The 24765-nt window shown below is 41.3% G+C and overlaps 1 protein-coding gene across 3 annotated transcripts; it reads right to left on the bottom strand.

Moving 5' to 3' along the window:
- Positions 1–672: 672 nt before the first annotated feature.
- On the bottom strand, positions 673–15934 carry LOC110499096 (thyrotroph embryonic factor). 3 transcript variants are annotated; one of them, XM_021575992.3, is made up of 5 exons: positions 15659–15933; positions 11400–11759; positions 9993–10213; positions 3570–3781; positions 673–3101 (listed from the first exon to the last, which is right to left on the bottom strand). In XM_021575992.3, the coding sequence occupies exons 1-5, from the start codon at positions 15732–15734 to the stop codon at positions 3080–3082; spliced, it is 891 nt and encodes a 296-aa protein (XP_021431667.1). In that variant the 5' UTR covers positions 15735–15933; the 3' UTR covers positions 673–3079. The 3 variants fall into 3 exon arrangements, with proteins under 3 accessions (XP_021431667.1, XP_090068840.1, XP_090068841.1); XM_090212714.1 differs by lacking the exons at positions 673–3101; positions 3570–3781 and adding an exon at positions 8180–9380 and having other exon boundaries at positions 15659–15934; XM_090212715.1 differs by lacking the exons at positions 673–3101; positions 3570–3781; positions 15659–15933 and adding exons at positions 8180–9380; positions 12787–12985.
- Between the last annotated feature and the right edge of the window lie 8831 nt (positions 15935–24765).

The following is a 24765-nucleotide window of genomic DNA, read 5'->3' as shown; positions in this document are numbered from 1 at the left end:
GTAATGATCTAGTGTTCACACTTCTGAATTGAGCGTTAGACATTAAAGTTCTAATTTGATATCATGAACTAGAACTGGGGAATGTCCAGCAGGAAGGGTTGACTAACAACTCTCATCACCTGACTCAACAGTGGATTTAAGCACGCTCTCCTGATTTGAGATGTGATTCAGTGTTCCATCCCCACTTGCAAATCTAATCAACACCTCTACATTGAAATTAGATACGTTTTGTGGATGCACAAATGTTTGCTGTATTCACAATTGGGTACAGCCCCTAACACACATCTATTGTTGGTCTTAGCCACGTCCTCTTTTCATTTCTTCCTCCATACCTCCCCCACCAGATGGCATCTTTTCAGTTTCTCAGAGTGGCTTATGCAACACCAGGGGTGTATTCACAACGAACCAAACGAAACTGAGGGGCCTACCTGAATTTGTCCAATAAACTCATTTTTGGTGCGAAAGGTTTTCTGTTTGAGTAAACCATTGCTATTGCAAAAGGTTGGACTGATGATTACACCCCTGGCATGGCCCAAAAAAAAGAGTCCAGTTTATCCCATGGCTAAGTTGAGAAAGCTTTGTCCTAAAGCTACTGGTGTGTTCCTTTCTCTGGATGGTTTCAACTGTCCTGTCTAATATTTACACAGGCAGGTACTTCAGCCCCAAAACACCTTCACTGTTTTCAACCACACTTTATTTATATATACAGGACATACAGTAGCCACATGCAACAATATGTAGAAACTAAGTCTAGACAATTCTCAAACAGTTAAGAATTTCCCCTGCACCAGTTGAATAACAGATGTTAACATTTTCTTGGTTGTAGCGTAATAAAGTAATTGTGCTAGTGTTTAGGGGGCACCCAATCCAGTCCGTTTCCCTTCCTGACATTGTTCACTGGTCGGTTTAATCAAGATGTACGTAGCTTATCTGAATCAAATTCTTGATTTGTCTGTTCTCAATCATCTACTTCCCAACATGTTTGATCTATTGAGTTTTATAGTCAAAGGACTGGAATAATTACAATCACTGCCACACAAAGGTCGTCTCCAGATTTTGCAAACAACCAATAAATGAAGCTGTCAATTTGAACAAGGTTCTCACCACAACGCACAAAACCAATTTTAAAACGTCCATTTTTTTTTACCGTAAAACACATCCAGACTACCTTCAAGGTAATTCTTCAGATAAATTCCAAAACGAGCTGAAAGCACTGCAATCACTTATTTTCCTCCAGTTACATCAGCAGGAATTAGGAAAGTGACAATCAGGCTTGATAAGGAAACATGATGGACCAAAGGGGGAAAAACTAAGGAGACAGAAACCCTGAAAGGAGGCTTGAATTTGTGTATGATATGGTATATGGTAAGCCACATTGAGTTTAAAAAAAAATCCTGATTTTGACAAAAGGAATTCAAAAACTGCAACATACAAACTTCCCCATAAGTTCTGATGTAGTCTGTTTTCCAGTTTCATGAGGTAACTACAATGTATTGTACTCATTGTAGACAGCACAGAATCGGTCACCTTTTTACATTGTGTGGCAACTGTCCATATATGATCAAGGTCCCAGAGAAGTTGGATAAACCACTTTCCATAGTAGTAAACAGGAGAAAGGTTGGAGTTTTACATTTGGTTGAGAACACAATTGCAGAAAATGTGTAAATTGCACAGTAATGTCATAGATAACTCCATACAAAAACAACTTGTTGACTTATTTGAATATAAGGAAAAAGTGTCCAGAAAATAAAGCTAACTTTAAGCATTTCTTTATAACACAAAACACAGAAGCTGAAGAAAGAAGTTTCCTGGAAATAACAATGATCCAAGACCATGGGACAATATACAAGACAGAGAGACTGAAATATTACCAAGCATTATGTACAGTTTGAAGCAAGTGTTAACATGTACAGGAAAATACTTGCATTGAAGGTCTTACTAACATGGTCTTAAAACCACTACCAAGCCGTATTAGTCCCCGGATTAATTTGTTATTGTATTTTAATTAACCTTTGACATTAACGGGAGACGTGGAAGCAAAGTTCTGAAATCCAGAACTGCTTATGGACAATCCATGCTAGTTTAGACTAAAATCCCCCCAAAATAAAAGCCCTTTTGAGTTTACTAAAATGTCATCCACCCTTATCCCCCCAATCCCAATCTCTTTACCAGCAAATGTTGTACAAAACATGATCAGAATACACATTCTCATTGTAGTGTATTGAAAGAAGCACTCCCACAAGTTAAAACCAAGTTAAATAAATGGCTGAAGAATAGCAACATTTACCTGGATCTAACTCTGCAAATAGCACTGCTGGGTGATTTGAAAAGTCAATCAATCCATCAATAATATAATAATGTTAGCAAAAAAAAAATATCTTTAATTTACAATCTGTAGAAACTATGAGAATAGAAAGGTTCAGAAACATCACAGCACAGGTGAAACATGTATGGCAAATAAAAACTGGCAAATCGAAACTGGATGGTGTTCAGAGATAGATGGAAGGAGTTGAGTGGAGCTGAAGGGTGGGACTAATAACAAGATAACCAATGTAAAATATACTGTGTCCGTAAAATGTATATAGGTTCAGAACGTTTGTGAAACAGCACAGTTAAAAATATGGTAAAATTAAATAAAAAATGGATGGTCTTCAGAGATGGGTTGAGGGGAGCTGAAGGATGGGACTAAAAACAACTATTGTAAAATACACTGTGTCCTTAAAAAGCCAAAGTGTTGTTGTCCATTAGTTTACTCAAATTAGGGGAGGGGTGGTAGGGTTAGGGGAAAATAAAAATATATATTTACAAAACAAATATATGGGTGGGGATTAGAAATGATGCATACAATTACATTGATGGAACAATCTACAATCTATTTGCACTATTAAAGCTGATCTACCCCCTAAATTAAATAAAATAAAAAGTCAAATAAAAACAATAAGCAGCGGTCACTAATACAATTCCACAGTATCTACACGGCAACATCATTCACACTCTTCCACACTCCATCTTCTGATCCATCTATCCATTGTATTTGATTAAATTACTTCACCCACGCCACAAATAAATCAATAATAGTCTACTGGTCTTCCAGCAATGCACTTGAAAGAGAAGAGAAAAAGTAGATTATTTACCAGGAAAGGAAGACGGGGAGTTAACATGAGGTGACGAGGGGAGGTTAATGTTTCATTACCACATTATTCATCAATTCTACCCATCAAACTTGTGTTATACAGGTGTTATAAAGGAGCAAAACACATAAGGTCATGTCTCACTGGTTATTTTGTAGTGTATTCATTGCAATAATATGCCTGCCTTTCTCTACCTCAACGTGATGTCATCGTTTCCTTTTCCTCATCTGTCTCATATTTAGGAGGAGCTCATATTTACTGCATCTGTCTCTCATTGTTTCGTATGCAGCTAATGTGAGCAGTGCAACAGGGGATATTCACAATTGATTTATGACCACAAACAAAGGATGTTGCTACTAGTGCCCTGACCAAAATGAGGTGAATAGCTGATGCAATCTGTGTGCAACGGCCGGCAGTTGTCTGTGTTTGGTCCCTTACAGCTCTCCGAATTTGGCCACGTAGCGGGCCACAACATTCTTGCTGCGGGAAAAGTCATTCCGTAGCTCGCCCACTTCCTGTCGTAGCGCCGTGTTCTCACGCTCCAGGAACGCCGCCCGCACCGTGATCTGGTTCTCCTTGAGTCGGCGCGCGTCCCGGGAACGCTTTGCCGCCACGTTGTTCTTCTTCCTCCTCTGCCAGTACTTCTCATCCTTGTGAGGAGGAGAGGGGGAAAGAGAAAGAGCAGAGAGAGAGAGAGAACAGGGTTGTTATTGAAAGCGACCTTAATGATGAGAGCATTAAGGTCGCTTTCAATTCAATGTCACTGCTGTGTTATTGAAAGCGTCCAATGTTGCTGCTAAGTTATTGAAAGCTTTGTTAAAAAGCAAAAGCTAGTTTTCCCCTCACTGGCGCTAGGTCATTTAAAAAGACCTTCAGAATGACTGAATGTTTTATGACAGTGGTCACCAACATTTGAGTCAAGATCACTTTCGCAGTCAAATCAAATTTTATTGGTCACATACACATATTTAGTAGATGTTATTGCGGGTGTAGCAAAATGCTTGTTCCTAGCTCCAACAGTGCAGTAATATCTGACAATTCACAACAATACACACATCTAAAAGTAAAACAATGGAATTAAGAAATATATAAATATTAAGACAAGCAATGTTGGAGTGGCATTGACTAAAATACAGTAGAATAGAATACAGTATTTACAGATGAAATGAGTAAAGAAGTATATAAACATGAAAGTGACTACTGTTCCATTATTAACGTGGCCAGTCATTCCATGTATATAGGGCAGCAGCCTCTAAGGTGCAGAGTTGAGTAGTCGGGTGGAAGCCAGCTAGTGACGGCTATTTAACAGTCTGATTTTAGTTTAGTTTATTAATTCGACCATTTAAAAAAAACAAGCACACATAAAACTTGGCTTTTAAGTTTTATGTGTGCTTGTTTTTTTTAAATGGTCGAATTAATAAACTAAACTAAAATCAGACTGTTAAATAGCCGTCACTAGCTGGCTTCCACCCGACTACTCAACTCTGCACCTTAGAGGCTGCTGCCCTATATACATGGAATGACTGGCCACATGCGCACATTAATAAAATCATTGAGGATAACACACAAAGTCTAGGACTTATTTCCATTGTGGTCCTCTTGAGACAAGATGGATAGACAAGATCCAACACAGTATGGCAGTAAAATAATAAAACAAAAACATAGAAGAAGAACATCTATCTCATCATTCCAGTTACATCATAGGGGTTATTCATATGGGCACAGAGGACATGAAACATATTTTTACTTTATTTTTAAAGCTGTCCAGAGAGGACGCTGTTTTTATAGGCAGAGGCAACTCATTCCATTCTGAGGCTCCAGTATACAAGAAAGTACCTTTCCCAGCATTACTCCTGAACCTATATAAGCACACATCAGCAACACCTGATCTGGTGCTGTGATCGTGGGCATCCCTAACACAAGGAAAGTAAATCACTTAGATATCTGGGCGCAGGACCATAAATACTCCTGTAAACCAAACCGAGTCTAATCTGGGACACCCTAGCCTCAACAGGCAGCCAGTTTAGTTCCTGAAAGCAGCTCCTGCCTATGTGAATACATGGACTCACCTTCATTACTACCCTGATCAGCTTACTCTGGACTATCTGGAGCTTCCCCTTCATAAGTTTGAATAAGCCCCCAAACCAGGAAGTACTAGCATAGTCAAAATGGCATTGAATGAGGGCAGTAGCTAGCACTTTCATGGAGTCCTTATCAAGCAGCTTGGACTTTCTAGCCAAAAACTTAGTCCTGGCATTAACCTTCCCTAGCACCTTATTGGCCATGCTCACACCTCCCAAGCTTCCACCAAGGATACATTCCAAGTAGCTAACAGAGGTTTTGGTAGTCAGCACCTCACCACCTAACTCCACTCTCATGGTTTTGCTCACCTGAGGTAGTGCATCTCATGATAAGCTGTAGACCACACTATTTACCAAGAGAGTTTATCTATATTTTTCATAGCTGTCTATTTACCACCACAAACCGAAGCTGGCACTAAGACGGCACTCAACAAGCTGTATAAGGCCATAAGCAAACAGGAAAATGCTCATCCATAGGCGGCGCTCCTAGTGGCCAGGGACTTTAACGCAGGGAAACTTAAATCTGTTTACCTCATTTCTACCAGCATGTTAAATGTGCAACCAGAGGGAAAAAGAACTCTGGACCACCTTTACTCCACCCACAGAGACACGTACAAAGCTCTCCCACTCCATCCATTTGGCAAATCTGACCATAACTCTATTCTCCTGACTCCTGCTTACATGCAAAAACCAAAGCAGGAAGTACCAGTGACTCGCTCAATAAGGTAGTGGTCAGATGACACAGATGCTAAGCTAGCACAGACTGGACTATGTTCCAGGATTGTTCCGATGGCATTGAGGAAAACATCAGTCACTGGCTTCATCAATAAGTGCATCGATGGCATCATCCCCACAGTGACCGTACGTGCCCCAACCAAAAGCCATGGATTACAGGCAACATCCGCACTGTGCTAATGGGTAGAGCTGCCGCTTCAAGGTGCGGGGCACTAATCCGGACGCTTATAATAAATCCCGCTTTGAAAGGCTTGTCATGGCTCACAACACCATTGTCCAAGAAACCTGAACAAAAATAACACATACGTGAGAATGCTATTCACTGACTACAGCTCAGCGTTCAACACCATAGTGCCCTCAAAGCTCATCACTAAGCTAAGGACCCTGGGACTAAACACCTCCCTCTGCAACTGGATCCTGGACTTCCTGACAGGCCACCCCCAGGTGGTAAGGTAGGTAACAATACATCCTCCACGCCAATTCCTCAACACGTGGGCACCTCAGGGGTGCGTGCTCAGTCCCCTACTGTACTCCGTGTTCACTCATGTCGTGCTTGGCCATGCAGTCTCCAACACCATCATTAAGTTTGCCGACAACAGAACAGTGGTAGACCGATCACCGGCAACGATGAGACAGCCTATAGGGAGGTCAGAGACCTGGCAGTGTGGTACCAGGATAACAACCTCTCCCTCAACGTGATCAAGACAAAGGAGATGATTGTAGACAACAGAATAAGGAGGACCGAGCACATCCCCCATTCTCATCGACGGGGCTGTAGTGGAGCAGATTGAGAGCTTCAAGTTCCTTGGTGTCCACATCACCAACAAACTATCATGTTCCAAACACACCAGGACAGTTGTGAAGAGGGCATGACAATACCTATTCCCCCTCAGGAGACTGAAAAGACTTGGCATGAGTCTTCAGATCCTCAAAACGTTTTACAGCTGCACCATCGAGAGCACTGGTTGCATCACCGCCTGGTATGGCAACTGCTCGGCAAGGCACGACAGAAGGTAGTGTGTACGGCCCAGTACATCACCGGGTCCAGGCTTCCTGCCATCCAGGACCTCTATATTAGGTGGTGTCAGAAGAAGGTCCAAAATATTGCCAAAGACTTCAGCCGCTCTAGTCATAGTCTGTTCTCCTTGATACCGTACGGCAAGTGGTACCGGAGCGCCAAGTCTAGGTCCAAAAGGCTTCTTAACAGCTTCTACCCCCAAGCCATAAGACTCCTAAACAGCTAATCAAATGGCTACCCAGACTATTTGCATTGTCCACCCCCCACCCCCTGCCATTGTTATGCTGCTGCTACTCTGTTTAATATCCTTGCATAGTCACTTTACCTCTACCTACATGTACATATTACCTCAACTAACCAGTGCCCCCACACATTGACTCTGTACCGGTACCCCCTATATATAGCCTCGCTAATGTTATTTTATTCTTGCTCCTTCATTTTTTAAATTGATTTTTTACTTCAGTTTATTTTAGTAAATATTTTAACACTTTCAAAAAAATACAACTGCATTGTTGATTAAGGGCTTGTAAGTAAGCATTTCACTGTAAGGTCTACCTGTTGTATTCGGCGCATGTGACAAATAAAATTAGATTCATAGTCCACGATCAGCTCCTTCATTCTTGTTGACATTGAGGTAGAGGTTATTTTCCTGGCACCACTCCGCCACGGCCGTCACCTCCTCCCTGTAGGCTGTCTCGTCATTGTTGGTAATCAGGCCTACTACTGTTGTGTCGTCTGCAAACTTGATGATTGAGGTGGAGGCATGCATGGCCACGCAGTCATTGGTGAACAGGGAGTACAGGCGGGTGCTGAGCAAGCACCCTTGTGGGGCCTGTGTTGAGGATCAGCGAAGTGCAGGTGCTGTTACCTACCCTTTCCACCGGGTGGCAGCCCATCAGGAAGTCCAGGACCCAGTTGCACAGGGCGGGGTTCAGACCCAGGGCCGCAAGCTTAATGATGAGCTTGGAGGGTACTATGGTGTTGAAGGCTGAGCTATAGTCAAAAAGCAAGCAGAGATCAACTGCTCAGATTATAATTTTTGTTGTTGTTGCATGACTTATTTTTCTACATTAACCTAATAAAAACAGTTCTGTAGGAATGAGGTTTGTGCAGTAGGTAGGCCGAATACATTCTCTCAGCACATATATGCCTGGCAATATTGTTCTTCTCAGACCATATTATATACACTGAACAAAAATATAAAACGCAACATGTAGTGTGTTGGTCCAATGTTTAATGAGCTGAAATAAAAGATAACAGAAATGTTCAATACTCACAAAAAGCGTATTTCCCTAAAATGTTGGGCACAAATTTGTTTACATCCTCGTTAGGTGCATTTCTCCTTTGCCAAATTAATCCATCCACATGACAGGTGTGGCATATCAAGTAGCTGATTAAACATGATTACACAGGTGCACCTTGTGCTGCGGACAATAAAAGGCCACTCTAAAATGTCTAGTTTTGTCACACAACGCCACAGATGTCAATTTGAGGGTGCGTGCAATTGGCATGCTGACAGCAGGAATGTCCACCAGAGCTGCAACCCGATAATTTCATGTTCATTTCTCTACCATAAGCCACCTCGAATGTCATTTTAGAGAATTCGGCAGTACGTTCAACCGGCCTCACAACCGCAGACCACATATAACCACGCCAGCCCAGGACCTCCACATCCGGCTTCTTCGTCTGAGACCAACCACCCGGGTAGCTCATGAAAGTATTTTGGTCTGTAATAATGCCCTTTTGTTGGAAAAAACAAATTCTGATTGGGTGGGCCTGGCTCCCAAGTGGGTGGGCCTATGCCATTCCAGACCCATCCATGGCTGTGTCCCTGTCCAATCCATAGATTAGGGCCTAATTTAATTATTTCAATTGACTGATTTATATTTTTGTTCAGTATATTTTAACACTTGAGCTTTGATAACAAAATAGATCAGTTTGTGTAGCACTTGCAAGGCACAGCTGAGCATAAATTGAAATAATTTGTACCTGCATCTGATGATCATGGTGCTTTCAAGACAACTGGGAACTCTGGAGGAAAAAAAACTAAATTAAATCATGAAGTCAGTGATCTTCAGGTCGGGGTGCTAGAAAGAGGCCTGAGTTTCTGACTTGGAATTCGGAGTTGGATGACCGTTCAAAAATATTTTTCCCCAGCCGGATCTAGTTTTTTTCTGAGTTCCCATTTGTCTTGAACAGACTGAAGTCGGAGATGTCCAAGTTCTGAGTTTCCTTTTGTTTTGAACAAGGCATTAGTCTCAGCGGAGGGAGGGAGAGAGCAGCAGAGGGTCCGCCTCTCTTGGTCCCTCTCTCCCTTCCTTTCCTCCGGTGAGACTGACCAGAGAGTGGACAGGGTCTTCCACCTGATGGCGAAACTCGAGTCGCACCGCATCAGCATCTGCCTCATGCATGTTCCTATGACCAGAGAAAGTGAAATATTTCTCGATATTAAAATAGACACGTCAAGCTGCTAATAATAAAAACGCAGGGCTATCAATACACTTGGCTACTAATTCAAAGCAGCTGCAGCGCGAGTGGTAGTACAAAGAAGCGCATTTTATGTTGTGTAATAGTGTTGAATAAAAACAGTGTTGACAGTGCTGTATAAAAACTTCAACATAAACTCACTTATAAAAACAGCAACTCCTTACATTCTCTCTCAGGTCATGGTTTTTTAAAAGTTATGAAATCTCATGTAGGCTAATATCAAACTTTGCTGGAAGCCGTAGGCAAGGTGACACTCGATTTAGCCACAGCCACACACAAAAAAAAAGGAGCAAGCCTTCATCATTGGCTTTTCTACAGAAATGTTTGGTGATCGACTAGGAAGGCCTTGAAGATCAACCAGTCGCAGTTGGTGACCACTGTTCTATGAACTAACTGGTGGTACTGTAAACCACAATTAAATAACTATTTAAAAAAAAAAAAAAAACATCCTATTTCTCTTCTTGGAATTTGAAAAGAAAACGTATACACCTACCTACCACACCCATATCATCGTTTCCGACCTCCATGTCTCTGACTTACCTTAGAATCCTCAGGTACATACACCTTCTTGGCCTTCTTGATCATGGGCTGTGGTTTGAGTTCCTCCTCTGAGAACTTGTGTTTGCGTGGGTTGAACAGCTCTCCTCCAGGAACGCTGGACAGGACCAGGTCCGTAGGGTCCGGATCAAAGTTCACGTTCACCTCAATCTCCTCCGGGTCGATGGTTTCAGGGGTCAGCCTGTCCTTGTCTGTCACCACCTCTGTGGGGGAGATACAGGTGACCAAGCATTAGGTTAAGGTTTCAAGTATACCGTTTTGGTTTGTTGGGTTCTAACTTGAAATATACTTATTCCTGTCACTATATAAGAACATATGGATTTCATTACATGTATGATAACTGTTCATATTCTGTGTCAATGAAGGGTGAATAAGGAATGTGTATCGAAAGTTACTGAGGGAGGCAAAGGGCAACAGTTAATATCTGATAAGGCAAGCCAGCTGCGGAACTAAAGAGGAGCGAGGAATTTGGCTTGAGGTCAAGTCAGCAGAAGAAGTTAGAAGAAACCTCTGGAAGGTTGTCCAGAGGGGCCAACCACAACAACCCTCTTTACAGTTCTCTCACACACATACACTTCCACGCCCACAAAGGTTCTAGCATCAGGCAGGGCCATGACTACACCAGTAAGAGGAACCAATGAAGTTCCTGCCTAGCAACAGACATGTATTGGCTGTCTAGATGTGTAAGGAGTTGACCCCGCCTAGTATGAGGTTATAAATATATGTACTTGTATCTTTATAGCTTGTCTTTTTAGCTGTTTGACCCAATGGGATGAATAAACTTGGCTTGAGCTTTTTCTAGTCCGTTTGAGTCATTACTATTTGTTCAGAACCTAACTGGTTGATGGGTAAATGCTACAATCAGTTTTAAGGGTAAATAAATGCTCCCAATGTAAATGGAACATTCTGTTCGGTAGAAACATACATTTGGCTCTAACCTGTTTATATCCTGAACTGGAGAATTTAAAAAATAAATCCACACTTCTACATTCGATAAAGATGGCCTCATGTAGCCCAGCCCACATCTGTTGGTCAGCTCGTAATAAACACCACGGTTGTCTTGACCACTCAGCATAGCTAGGATCTATTTTTACCACCATCTACAGCAGCACACACAACAGTACATACAGCCTTGAATGACATTCAAACAAACCAGTATGTGTTTCTCCGTACATGTGCCATGTGTGCCCTTGGTGCTCAGACATGTCTGACTGTCTATGGCAGAACCAAGAACAACTTACTTGGTTTACTTTGATCTTAAATACATTTGAGTCACGCTTTGTATTACTTATGTATTATACCATGTAACTACTAGGGTACTTCTCTATGTAATAACACTAACAGACCATTAGTGCATAAGGCTCTAATGATTTCACAGGTGTAGCCTACCGATGTTGGCTGTGATATCAGCACTGTTGAGGGTGACGGTGACCACCTCCTCCTCACACTGGTCTAGTTCCAGGACCGGCAGCAGGGAGATTGGGGCAGCGGGGGCTGTCGTGGTGCTAGTTGGCTTCTCTGTCTTCTTCCCTGCAATTTCCATGTTGAGAGCATTGTCCAGGGACAAGGTGGGGATGCCGTTCTCGATGAGGAACTCCTCCAGGTCCATGTACTCCAGGTGAAAGGTCTCCCCGTTGTACGGGATGGTCTTATCCCAGATGGCGGGGGTCAGGGCGGCCGACGGACCCATCCCACTCCCTCCTCCAAGGTCCACATTGTCCCCCGTAAAAAGCTTATCCTTGTCATTGTCTGTGGCAGCAAAACAGAAGAGCCTTGTATAATATTATGGGTTATGGCAAGCATGATAAAACAAGTTGCGAGAAGACAGGCATTGTAAATGGGTTTATTTGACATGGTCATTCAGTAAATGGTTTAATCCATTTACACTCGGGACATATTCCATATAAGTGGTCCATGTGAGAACCAAACCCACAAATCTGATCATGCAAGCACCATATTTCAACCAATGGAAGAGATATGATGAAATATTAGGCCTACATCACTATTTGGTGGAAAGGGGCCCTTGACACTAGCCAGACGAATATGTGACCTAGCCTATTAATATATGCGGTTTTCAAAACAACTGGGAACTGAAAAATCTCTTGCTTCAATGCGTTCAAGACCACTGGTAACTCGAAGAAACGAAAATCGTTTTGAACGGTCATCCAACTCAGACTTTGTGACCTGAAAAATCACTGTCCATGTTTCCATTAACTTGTCATAGATTTTTTGTGACATTTATTAAATTTGCATACAATATGCAGGCTAGGGTGCGTTTCCATCATAATTTGTTGCAAAAAAGAAAGTTAGTCAGAAGAATAATCCACCCCTATCGAACGGAAGGGGGGAGTGTATATCTTTAGAAAATGTCTACTATATCTGCCATTTCCATTTACACGTGTCGCATTTTCTTTTTTGCGACATTGCTTTTGTCAATAGAGATGAGTAAATGGAAACCTTCCTAGTGAGTGGTGAGGAGGAGGAGAGTTGAAGGGAGTTGGGAGAGAAGAATTTACTGTCAACTGTGTATGCGGTCTGAGAACCACAGAACTGAAGTGCAGCTACCCAATTTGAGTTCAAATTCAGATAAAAGGATACCTGAATGCTTGGTTGATCATAACACTATAGAAACAAACAGACAGGATGTGATTTTGTGTAAGCCTATCCATTTTAGGCTACTACTTTGCATAAATTGTATTCGCATTCGGCCTCTTCTCAGTTTGTTGCCTATAACAAACGGTGCGTGTAACCCCCACACAGAAGCATCTAGACTTACCATCGTCGCTCTCGAATAAATTCGGTTGGGGCATTAACATGATTTTCTTCAATACCACGGGAAACGCACCCGGTGACCCCTTGAATGTTTCATTCTTGGTTGTGATCCTCTCCAGACATTTTTGCCGGTAATTACGCAACAATTAAATTTAAAGATAGGCTACTTCAACAATGAAGCTTGGACTACCCTACCAATCTCCTGTCCGTGAAAAAAGTAGCCTATCAGTTCAGAGATAGTGACATCGAGATTAGGCTAAAGGTTATGTTGCAGCAAACGACTCGACATTAGTTAACCTCTCAGATTCTGATCGATTCTCCAAATAATCCAACAAAAAAAACAACGTTTTTTTGGTCAAGAGAAATCGCACCTCGTAGAGTAGAAAATATAAAACAGCCCTGCCCCGATAGGTGCTCTTCTCTGCCATTATGAATATTACAATTCTTTGCGCGACGTAGGCAAGGCGTGACACCATTGGTTGACAAAATATTATATATCCGTTGTAATCCTGCATAAATGAGAGGAAAATTTGTTGGGAGGGGGGAGCAACCCCAATGACATCTCCATTCTGTTAGACTTCTGCTGGCTTCACGTGCTCGTGGGAAATGAGACACCTGAGAATAGTAGTGTAAAGTACTTAAGTAAAAATACTACTTTATTTTATGTACTTTACTATTTATATATTTTTGACAATTTTCTTTTGGAATGTAGTAAAGTCAAATGTAATTTTTATTCCATACGTTTTTCCTGACAACCAAAAGTACTCGTTACATTTTGAACTCTTAGCAGGACAAGAACAATGTCTAATTCACACACTCATCAAGAGAACATCCACAGTCATCCCTACTGCCTCGGATCTAGCGGACTCACTAAACACATGCTTTGTTTGTAAATTATATCTGAGTTTTGGGTGAGATCTCACACCATAATTTGCAAATAAATTCATTAAAAATCCTACAATGTGATTTTCTGGATTTTTTCCTTACTCAAAACATTTAGATACAGGGATAGACATGATACACAAGTTGTCAAACATTTGTTTTCTACAGATCAAGCAGAGGCAAAGACAGCATTCTTGTATTGTAATCTGAGGAGTAAAATAGATTTTTTTAGGGGGCATCACTGCAAGAGTACAGAGTGTGCTGTTCTGTCTGTATAGAGAGCTAGTCTAGCATCCTCACCACAGTAAGAGGGAAAAATATAGATGTCATCCACTACTGTCTTTAAGACACCATAAATACTTTACAAGGCCTACATAGATGCTTCACAAATTTAAAAGCTATTGATTGGCCTACTATACAGTATAAAAGCTATTGTATCAGGTCCTCCTTACATCTGGCATTTTGCCAAATGTGTCATCACCCTTTTTCACTCTCTGGATGTTTGCTTCTGAATAATTTGTTTAGCATCTATGAAGGCCTTATAAAAAAGTCCTTCCAAAGGGGTGATATGGTATTCAGGAGACAAGAGTGTATCTGTCACCATCAAGACGAGGGGATGGACCTCCAGGGAATTACTGGCGCTGCCAGCATGACCTTACACTTTGTCCCCCTCCCCTCGTGTGAGAGATACAATCTGATATACTTTATTGTCCATTTACATGGAAATTAATTTTGTGACTTCAGTATACAAATACACAAACGACACAATATAAATACACATGCAGTACAGAAAACTGGAAAGTTAGTACACAAGTCACACATTTACATTTTCACCTATTCAAAGCCTCTGCGACCTACTTTCCGACCTTGTATTGGGCATGCATCTGTCCTATGTCCCACTGTTCAGCAGTCTGATGGCTGATGGAATGAAACTCTCCTGGCTTATATTTTTGCTTAACAGTGGGGCCCTTTATCTCCTTCCTCTGGGCAGCAGCTCAAACATTGGGCAAGATTGTGTGTGGGTTCCTCTATGACGCACTTGGCTTTGATCGCGCTACACAGCCAAGGGCACCAATGTGTGTACTTAACAGTGTCTCCCACGGCCTTACAAACATTTGTGTGAATGTGTCTAATTATCAGCAATTGGTTTGGGACGAGGATATCACAAGATTAGTGAGCTCTGTGTTTACAGGTCATATTATAAGCTACCAGCATTTCCTTACCAAGTGCATACCAGACAGCTCTTATGTGGACAGGTTGTATCATTAGGTTTTAGGTGCCAAGTCCTGTCCAGTGGTATTTGGCTATTGGGAGTTGATGTCAGTGGTTCAAGTGTTGTGAATGCCCTGAGTAATTTGTATCTTGAGTGTGATCAGTATGTTTAGGAGTACCTGACACCACTTGCATTTTGCAACTGTCCATGTTTAAATTGTCTCATGAATTTAAGTGAAAAATCATATCTACTCTAATCTTGTTTTACAATCTGGTTAAGTGTTGACAACATCTGCTTGGACTGTTTATATAAATCACATCCAATCCAATCTCACAAATGAGAGAACACAACCACATCCAGAACAGAACAAGTGAATAGAGCCCTCTAACGATGACAAACCGTAATCCTACTTCTACCGTCAACCCCCACACCACATGATGCTGGCATGTTGATTAAATCGGAGGTCAATCTTGTGATCAAATTGCCTAGGCTAAACCGAGACGCTGTCAAAATGGCACCAGGGTTTTATTGAGGTTACGCAATATATAGGACATGCAGTGAGAAATTATTCCAACATTTTGTATTTATAGTCGAAGAGTGTTCACAGACAGGACATTGTTTATGCTTGCAACAAATGTATCAAATACGTTTTATGGTTGGAACACGGGTACGCGCGTGGTTTACTATAGTGCTGGGGAAACATTATTTGTTATCATTCAGACACAGCGCAATTTATTGACAATGTTCACAAAGAAAGAACGATTATTTTGCTTCTTCTTACCGTTGTAATCAAATGTAGGAACAGTGAAGGGGTCCTCTAGCAAAGCTTTGAAAATCTCCGGAATCTCTGAAGACATCTTTTCTAAAAGTTTTTAAAGATCTCCTGGTCTGACTATCAATTAAAAACTGGCGCAGATATATGAAATTGACAAGATTTATCAACGCTTCCAAGTTCAACAGCAGAAAAAATATCCACATGTAAAACGAGACTGATGGACATGTGGAAAATGTAAACCTCGTTTTTATGACCACAAGGTTTGTATCCCGCCCCTCATCGATTTTCCCCCATGATCTAGCCAATCACTGCTAGAAACTTACGGAGAGAGTCGTGATAGGTTTCTCCTGTTGTCCGACAAAATAGGGAAAGCCAATCGGATGCGTTTACTGTATTACCTAAGAAACAAAAATACGTTGTTACGAAATAAGTCTACGTGCTCGGCAAAAAAAAATAACGAATTAGATGCCTCACCGTTTGTCTTTCCTAAATAGGTCACTGATCTAAAGATATGTAAACGGTAAATTAAATTGGCTAGCGGTTTGCTCTCTGCACAGAAAATAGGATTTTGCAGAGGATTATGGGGTATAGCATTTGTGTGTGTGTGTGTGTGTGTGTGTGTGAGGGGGGGGGGGGGGGGCTTGCCTGTTTTGCATTAATACATGTCACATATCAGTTTGCAAACAATGTAAAAATATATATATATATATCATTGAGTTAATAAAGCTACATACAAACATTGTCTCTTTTTTGTTTTCTTGAGTAAGGTAGCTCCAAAATGCAGGTGTTTCAGCCAAGTTTACTGCTTTCTGTGGTGGGGCAGGCCAGCAGAAAATACAGAGCGTTGCGCTGTGATTGGCTCAGTGTTCGGTCACTCATGGGGACACTACGTCACCCCCAAGGGGATATATAAAACATTCTCGGGTGCAGCCATAGTTACATTACAAGTGCCCATCCAAAAAGGCTCAAGGTCATTGGCCACAGATAAAATTATGTTAAATCACGTAAAATGTACAGTAGCAGTGATTGGACTGATTATGTCAACATTCTACTTTCAAAATCTTAGCTAGCAGTCATCATCACGAATCAAGTCGACAATCTACTTACAAATCCTTTTTAATCCTTGTCATATGAAGAGAAATAATGAATATAAATTATAGATAAAACGGATTGGTGCTCTTCGGCCATTGGACATAAACATTACACAACAAGTTGGAAATAGCAAATTCAACAATGAGTGGTTTGGAAAGATTCAGTGACAGTGGCTGTGTGGTCTCAAATCTGGGATTAAGGAGCTATTTTCCTAATTTAAAATGATAAACATTCAACATTGGCCATGTTGTCAACGAAGCATGATTTGTGCCGCACTCAAAAACAACAACACAAAACTAAGAAAACTTGACTTCAGTGAGTTCAAGACAACTGGGAAGTCGGGAATAAACAAGCTCCAACTAGAAAATACGTTATGAACGGTCATCCAAGTCAAAATTGTAAATCCGGCCTCCAGTTGTTTTGAAAGCACAATAAATCCAGAGATTGCCAGACTTTGAGGAGAAAATTTGCCCACGAAGGACCGCCGTGCCACCTTCATGCTCAAATGAATCCAAAAATGTATTGTATGCTGCTGCATAAATTATGTAATATGCCAGGGAGATAAGTATACTAGAGCTAAGAAAGTAATACGAAGTGTATGTTGTGTCGTAAGATGTTAGTAGTCCATGTGCCTCACCCTAATCATTTGGTATACTTACCCCTCTTAATTTGTCCTACTGTTCTTAGTTGGGGGTGCACATGTAGCCTATAACCTGTTTTCGAGAAATGTAATCATAGAATATTGTAAGAGCTTTCATTGTCTACTTATATGACCCCTTTATTTATACTTCAGTTCTGACTTGGTGTACAGGGAGAACACCAAGAACTGCCCATGTTCTGAATTCTGTCATGTACATTGCAAAAGTCCTAGCTCCTCATTGTCTTAATCGAAATGGATTGCCACTGATCCACTTGTCGTCCCCTTATGCCATAGTTTGTACATCGCAATTGTCAGTAGAAACCACATTTGTTTAAGCGAGTTAGCCATATCAGCTATGTTTTTTTAAGGCCTTCAATGAAGCCAAATTAACTGTTTCGCTGCCAGACAAGGCACTGCTGATAGCCAGGTGTAGCAGTAGTAAGATGCTGGGACTGCTGTTGGGACAGCTTTATGTAGGCCCTAACCCTTTGTGGCCACGTTTGTCACCATTTATAGTTCAATTAATGTATTTTTTTGTGTTGTGGCTTTGCTGGCATGCATCACACTTGTATTTTCTTTTGCCCCACCAAGATTTACATGCTAAAATCGCCACTGGTCCACACCCATCAGAGTATGTGAGTGGAGTTGAGCGGTTGGAAATCACGCTCACCGTTCTGGTGCTCTATGTCCTTTCCTTTGGCTCCGCTCCATTCTCACAGGGAATCTATTTTGTGACTACCTAAATCTACTAATTGTTTTTTAAAGTATTGAAACCAAACCACGTGGATTTGAATGAAAAGTTTTGAATAAACATGAAAAGGTGAATGTACTGTCAGAAGCGAGCATCATTTCAAATAGGCTACATGTCATATTAAACAGAACATAAATACTAAATAGGTCAAGACAGGGAGCCTAAGATGGAACGGAAATTATTTAGGCTATATTAATTACAATTATTTCAAGGCTATAGCCTACAAATAAATACATTGCGAAGCATTTGCGAGTGCGACACAATAGGCTTGAAAGGACATAAAGCGCGCAGCATTTAAACACATTCGTTGTATTAATGTATTAAACCATTATAGTATATAAAATTGCGCAAATAGGCTGTGACTTAGAATTAAATATAAATTAAACGAAAAATGACTTATTTTTGCGATGGTGCCTGGAGAGCCGGTCAGCAGCGGAGAATATCCTCTCCACACCTGCAGTGCCACTGGGGATGCTAAACACCGTTTTGGCCACTCTTGCCAGGCTGGGCAGAGATGCAGTGTTGTTGTTTTCTATTCTTCTATTGGTAAGGCAAAAAAAAACGAAAACTCCTTGAACGTGGGAATATGCCAGGTCTATTGGGCCAAAATCAATTATGGCCTATTGCATAGATACTGGAACGAAAATTAACTAAACGTCTAAGATATCTGATATTTAGTTTATAAATACTTTGCTACAATGACAGTTATCTACCCACCTCATTCATTTATTTTAGCATGTCCACATAGTAGCCAAGTAAACCATCATAATTTTGGTATAAGAGTCTTTTCAGATTCCACAATGATTCTTTAGTTGTGGATATCACTGCATTCCCTCCTTTGCTCTTGGTCCTCATCTCTGTAAGTCAACTTGATTCATAACAATGTGTGTTTATCAGTTTATTTAAAATATATATCATATTTAGCTAACTCCACGGCAGCAGCTAAAGGAAGAGTCTATTAGCAGCACACAAGTAGACAACAAATACATGCAGGGGCGGGCATGCCCCGAGACCGTGGAGTGCTAATGGAGCGAAATATGAGCGGGCGAGAAGCCTGATGCTCCATCCGGCCTTTGGGAATCTCGCTCCAGTCAAATTGGGCACGCTAGATCTCATGAATCTCTTTCGGCTGGCACCCTGTCCTATCTTGGGCACATGCAAAACACTTTTCACGTCAGTCAACATCAGCCACGTTATAGGAGTAGTCATAACCATGGAGACCTCTTGCAAGGTCATACTTCTAGGCTGGGATCTGAGTCTGGGTTAGAATCATAGGATCATTGTAGAGCCAGTACATCATGGTTTTTTGGTTTCAGCGTTGACGTTGCCTACCAGTAATAGCAGAGGTGGATAAAGATAGCGGCCTCCATGCACTTGCCACAAATTCCTTGTTTTGCTGAGGTACATTGCTAAGGTATTGTAGCCTACATTGCGCTACTTTATTTTTTAAGCACAGTATAAATGATCCCAATTTTAGCTTGACGCTGGCAATTTTAAAAACCAAAAGGGTAGATTGTGCTGGTTCATAGTGGATAATGTTACAAAAAATCAAGTAATATCTGAATTCTGCCATCTTTATGAACGTTCGCCAATCTCATAGAACCACTGGAAGCCTATCGAGTCCAATAAAACAAATACAGCAGAGAAGTAAGATACATTTCGAATGATCATTTTGGTCAATATTCTTGCTGTGTCCAAACTTAAATATTCAAATTCATACTTTCAATATACTGTTAAAGCTGCAATATATAACTTTGTGGGCATCCCAAACAAATTCACATAGAAATGTGAGTTATAGATCTGTCATTATCATTGAAAGCAGGTCTAAAATAAGCATCAGATCTGTTCTGTGTGCACTATTTTTATGCTTCCCGTTCTTTACTTTCGGTTTTGTAAACCAGCTTAAAACATCTGAAAATATATGATTTTTTGATATTGAAAAGATATTTCACAGTGGTTTAGATGGTCACAAAATGAAATTAGCCTATTAGAATTTTAGCAAACAATAAATGGAGGAGAGAATTCTGCATACTACACCTTTAAATTCATTTATGGGGTGGGGTGAATAAGAAAATCAAAGTCACACCATTTCTCTAAAACAGTCTCTGTTTATTGTTAAACACTTGATTGTGGTCATAATTCACTTCAAACCAGGGTGAGAAAAGGTGAAAAACTAAGACAAACAACAAATGTAAAAATACAGTACAAAAAGAGGCCTTGTTTTTTTCACTTCTTATAATTCTGGTTCCTATTCCATGTTGTTGAAAATAATCCATAACTCTGATCGGAAATTTAAATTGATATCAGCAAATTGTGTGTGTGGATATGGTTGTGCATGTCAATTCACAAATTTAACCATTTGTTTACAAACATGAGTTTGTTGTTTTAATTATGGCTGTTTATTGAACACTTCTAAAAACAGCGGTTAGGTGACAAGCCTTTGTTTGTTTACAGCACACTTGTCCTCTGCAGCAGAGGGAACTATGGGTCTTCCGTTCCTGTGGCGGTCCTCTTGAGAGCCAGTTCCATCATAGCACTTGGTTTTTGCGACTGCACTTGAAGAAACTTTCAAAGTTCTTGAAATGTTCTGTATTGACTGACCTTCATGTCTTAAAGTAATGATGGACTGTCGTTTCTCTTTGCTTATTTGAGCTGTTCTTGTCATATATGGACTTGGCCTTTTACCAAATAGGGCTATCTTCTGTATACCACCCCTACCTTGTCACAACACAACGGATTGGCTCAAACGCATTAAGGAGGAAAGAAATTCCACAAATGGACTTTTCACAACGCACCTGTTAATTGAAATGCACTCCAGATGAGAGAATGCCAAGAGTGTGCAAACCCTCAAGGCAAAGGGTGGCTACTGAAGACTCAAATATATTCTGATTTGTTTAACACTTTTTTGGTTACTACATGACCATTCATCGAGCAAGTGACCTTGGATGTGTCCTGTTTTTAATTTAACCTTATGATTTTAATTGAAAGCCAACATTTATAGTAACACAACCCCACATTCCTGGATATCACAACATTTCATAGTTGTGAAGTCTTCACTACTATTCTACAATATAAAAATAGTAAGAATAAAAGAAAAACCCTGGAATGAGTAGGTGTGTCCAAACGTTTGACTGGTACTGTATGTATGCATGTACCACTTTGAGCCTGTAATCGAACCCACAAATGCTGATGCTGCAGATACTCAACTAGTCTAAAGAATGCCAGTGTAAATTGCTTCTTTAATCAGAACAACAGTTTTCAGCTCTGCTAACATAATTGCAAAAGAGTTTTCTAATGTTCAATGAACCTTTTAAAATGACAAACTTGGATTAATTAACAAAGTGACATTAGAACACAGGAGTGATGGTTGCTGATAATGGGCCTCTGTACGCCTATGTAGATATTCCATTAGGCCATTTCCAACTACAATAGTCATTTACAATATTAACAATGTCTACACTGTATTTCTGATCAATTTGATGTTATTTTAAAAATGGACAAAAAAAAGTGCTTTTCTTTCAAAAACAAGGACATTTCTAAGTGACCCCAAAAACTCAGCATAAAAAGAAACGTCCCTTTTTTCAAAGACAATTCGTAAAAATCCAAATAACTTCACAGATCTTCATTGTAAAGGGTTTAAACACTATTTCCCATGCTTGTTCAATTAACCATAAACAATTAATGAACATGCACCTGTGGAACGGTTGTTAAGACACTAACAGCTTAGGCAATTAAGGTCACAGTTATGAAAACTTAGGACACTGAAGAGGCCTTTCTACTGACTCTGAAAAACACCAAAAGGAAGATGCCCAGGGTCCCTGCTCATCTGCGTGAATGTACCTTAGGCATGCTGCAAGGAGGCATGAGGTCTGCAGATGTGGCAAGGGCAATAAATTGCAATGTCCGTACTGTGAGACGCCAAAAACAGCGCTACAGGGAGACAGGACGGACAGCTGATCGTCCTCGCAGTGGCAGACCACATGTAACAACACCTGCACAGGATCGGTACATCCGAACATCACACCTGCGGGACAGGTACAGGATGGAAACAACTGCCCAAGTTACACCAGGAACGAACAATCCCTCCATCAGTGTTCAGACTGTCCGCAATAGGCTGAGAGAGGCTGGACTGAGGGCTTGTAGGTCTGTTGTTACACCAGGAACACACAATCCCTCCATCAGTGCTCAGACTGTCCGCAATAGGCTGAGAGAGGCTGGACTGAGGGCTTGCAGGTCTGTTGTAAGGCAGGTCCTCACCAGACATCACAGGCAACAACATTGCCTATGGGCACAATCCAACCGTCGCTGGATCAGACATGACTGGCAAAAAGTGCTCTTTCAATGACGAGTCGCGGTTTTGTCTCACCAGGGGTGATGGTCGGATTCGCGTTTATCGTCGAAGGAATTAGCGTTACACTGAGGCCTGTACACTGGAGTGGGATCGATTTGGAGGTGGAGAGTCGAAGGAATGAGCGTTACACTGAGGCCTGTACACTGGAGTGGGATCGATTTGGAGGTGGAGAGTCCGTCGTGGTCTGGGGCGGTGTGTCACAACATCATTGGACTGAGCTTGTTGTCCTTGCAGGTAATCTCAACGCTGTGCATTACAGGGAAGACATCCTCCTCCCCCATGTGGTACCCTTCCTGCAGGCTCACCCTGACATGACCCTCCAGCATGACAATGCCACCAGCCATACTGCTCGTTCTGTGCGTGATTTCCTGCAAGAAAGGAATGTCAGTGTTCTGCCATGGCCAGCGAAGAGCCCGGATCTCAATCCCATTGAGCACGTCTGGGGTCTGTTGGATCGGAGGGTGAGTGCTAGGGCCAGTCCCCCCAGAAATGTTCAGGAACTTGCAGGTGCCTTGGTGGAAGAGTGGGGTAACATCTCACAGCAAGAACTGGCAAATCTGGTACAGTCCATGAGGAGGAGATGCACTGCAGTACTTAATGCAGCTGGTGGCCACACCAGATACAGACTTACTTTTGATTTTGACCCCGTCCCCTTTTTTCAGGGACACATTTATTACATTTCTGTGAGTCACATGTTTGTGGAACTTGTTCAGTTTACAGTGCCTTGCGAAAGTATTTGGCCCCCTTGAACTTTGCGACCTTTTGCCACATTTCAGGCTTCAAACATAAAGATATAAAACTGTATTTTTTTGTGAAGAATCAGCAACAAGTGGGACACAATCGTGAAGTGGAACGACATTTATTGGATATTTCAAACTTTTTTAACAAATCAAAAACTTAAAAATTGGGCGTGCAAAATTATTCAGCCCCTTTACTTTCAGTGCAGCAAACTCTCTCCAGAAGTTCAGTGAGGATCTCTGAATGATCCAATGTTGACCTAAATGACTAATGATGATAAATACAATGCACCTGTGCGTAATCAAGTCTCCGTATAAATGCACCTGCACTGTGATAGTCTCAGAGGTCCGTTAAAAGTGCAGAGAGCATCATGAAGAACAAGGAACACACCAGGCAGGTCCGAGATACTGTTGTGAAGAAGTTTAAAGCCGGATTTGGATACAAAAAGATTTCCCAAGCTTTAAACATCCCAAGGAGCACTGTGCAAGCGATAATATTGAAATGGAAGGAGTATCAGACCACTGCAAATCTACCAAGACCTGGCCGTCCCTCTAAACTTTCAGCTCATACAAGGAGAAGACTGATCAGAGATGCAGCCAAGAGGCCCATGATCACTCTGGATGAACTGCAGAGATCTACAGCTGAGGTGGGAGACTCTGTCCATAGGACAACTATCAGTCGTATATTGCACAAATCTGGCCTTTATGGAAGAGTGGCAAGAAGAAAGCCATTTCTTAAAGATATCCATAAAAAGTGTTGTTTAAAGTTTGCCACAAGCCACCTGGGAGACACACCAAACATGTGGAAGAAGGTGCTCTGGTCAGATGAAACCAAAATTGAACTTTTTGGCAACAATGCAAAACGTTATGTTTGGCGTAAAAGCAACACAGCTGAACACACCATCCCCACTGTCAAACATGGTGGTGGCAGCATCATGGTTTGGGCCTGCTTTTCTTCAGCAGGGACAGGGAAGATGGTTAAAATTGATGGGAAGATGGATGGAGCCAAATACAGGACCATTCTGGAAGAGAACCTGATGGAGTCTGCAAAAGACCTGAGACTGGGACGGAGATTTGTCTTCCAACAAGACAATGATCCAAAACATAAAGCAAAATCTACAATGGAATGGTTCAAAAATAAACATATCCAGGTGTTAGAATGGCCAAGTCAAAGTCCAGACCTGAATCCAATCGAGAATCTGTGGAAAGAACTGAAAACTGCTGTTCACAAATGCTCTCCATCCAACCTCACTGAGCTCGAGCTGTTTTGCAAGGAGGAATGGGAAAACATTTTAGTCTCTCAATGTGCAAAACTGATAGAGACATACCCCAAGCGACTTACAGCTGTAATCGCAGCAAAAGGTGGCGCTACAAAGTATTAACTTAAGGGGGCTGAATAATTTTGCACGCCCAATTTTTCAGTTTTTGATTTGTTAAAAAAGTTTGAAATATCCAATAAATGTCGTTCCACTTCATGATTGTGTCCCACTTGTTGTTGATTCTTCACAAAAAAATACAGTTTTATATCTTTATGTTTGAAGC

The sequence above is a fragment of the Oncorhynchus mykiss genome, chromosome 20, assembly GCF_057628025.1.
Source record: "Oncorhynchus mykiss isolate SJ-2025 chromosome 20, ASM5762802v1, whole genome shotgun sequence".
Classification (NCBI taxonomy): domain Eukaryota; kingdom Metazoa; phylum Chordata; class Actinopteri; order Salmoniformes; family Salmonidae; genus Oncorhynchus; species Oncorhynchus mykiss.
This window is presented reverse-complemented; position numbering and strand designations above follow the sequence as displayed.

Bases quoted from the DNA above. Each gene is read 5' to 3' on its own strand.
- LOC110499096 (XM_021575992.3), bottom strand. From the start codon at position 15,734: ATGTCTTCAGAGATTCCGGAGATTTTCAAAGCTTTGCTAGAGGACCCC. The intron at 11,760-15,658 runs GTAAGAAGAAGC...TTGCTGCCACAG, and splicing joins TCCTACATTTGATTACAACG to ACAATGACAAGGATAAGCTT. The intron at 10,214-11,399 runs GTAGGCTACACC...TCTCCCCCACAG, and splicing joins TGATATCACAGCCAACATCG to AGGTGGTGACAGACAAGGAC.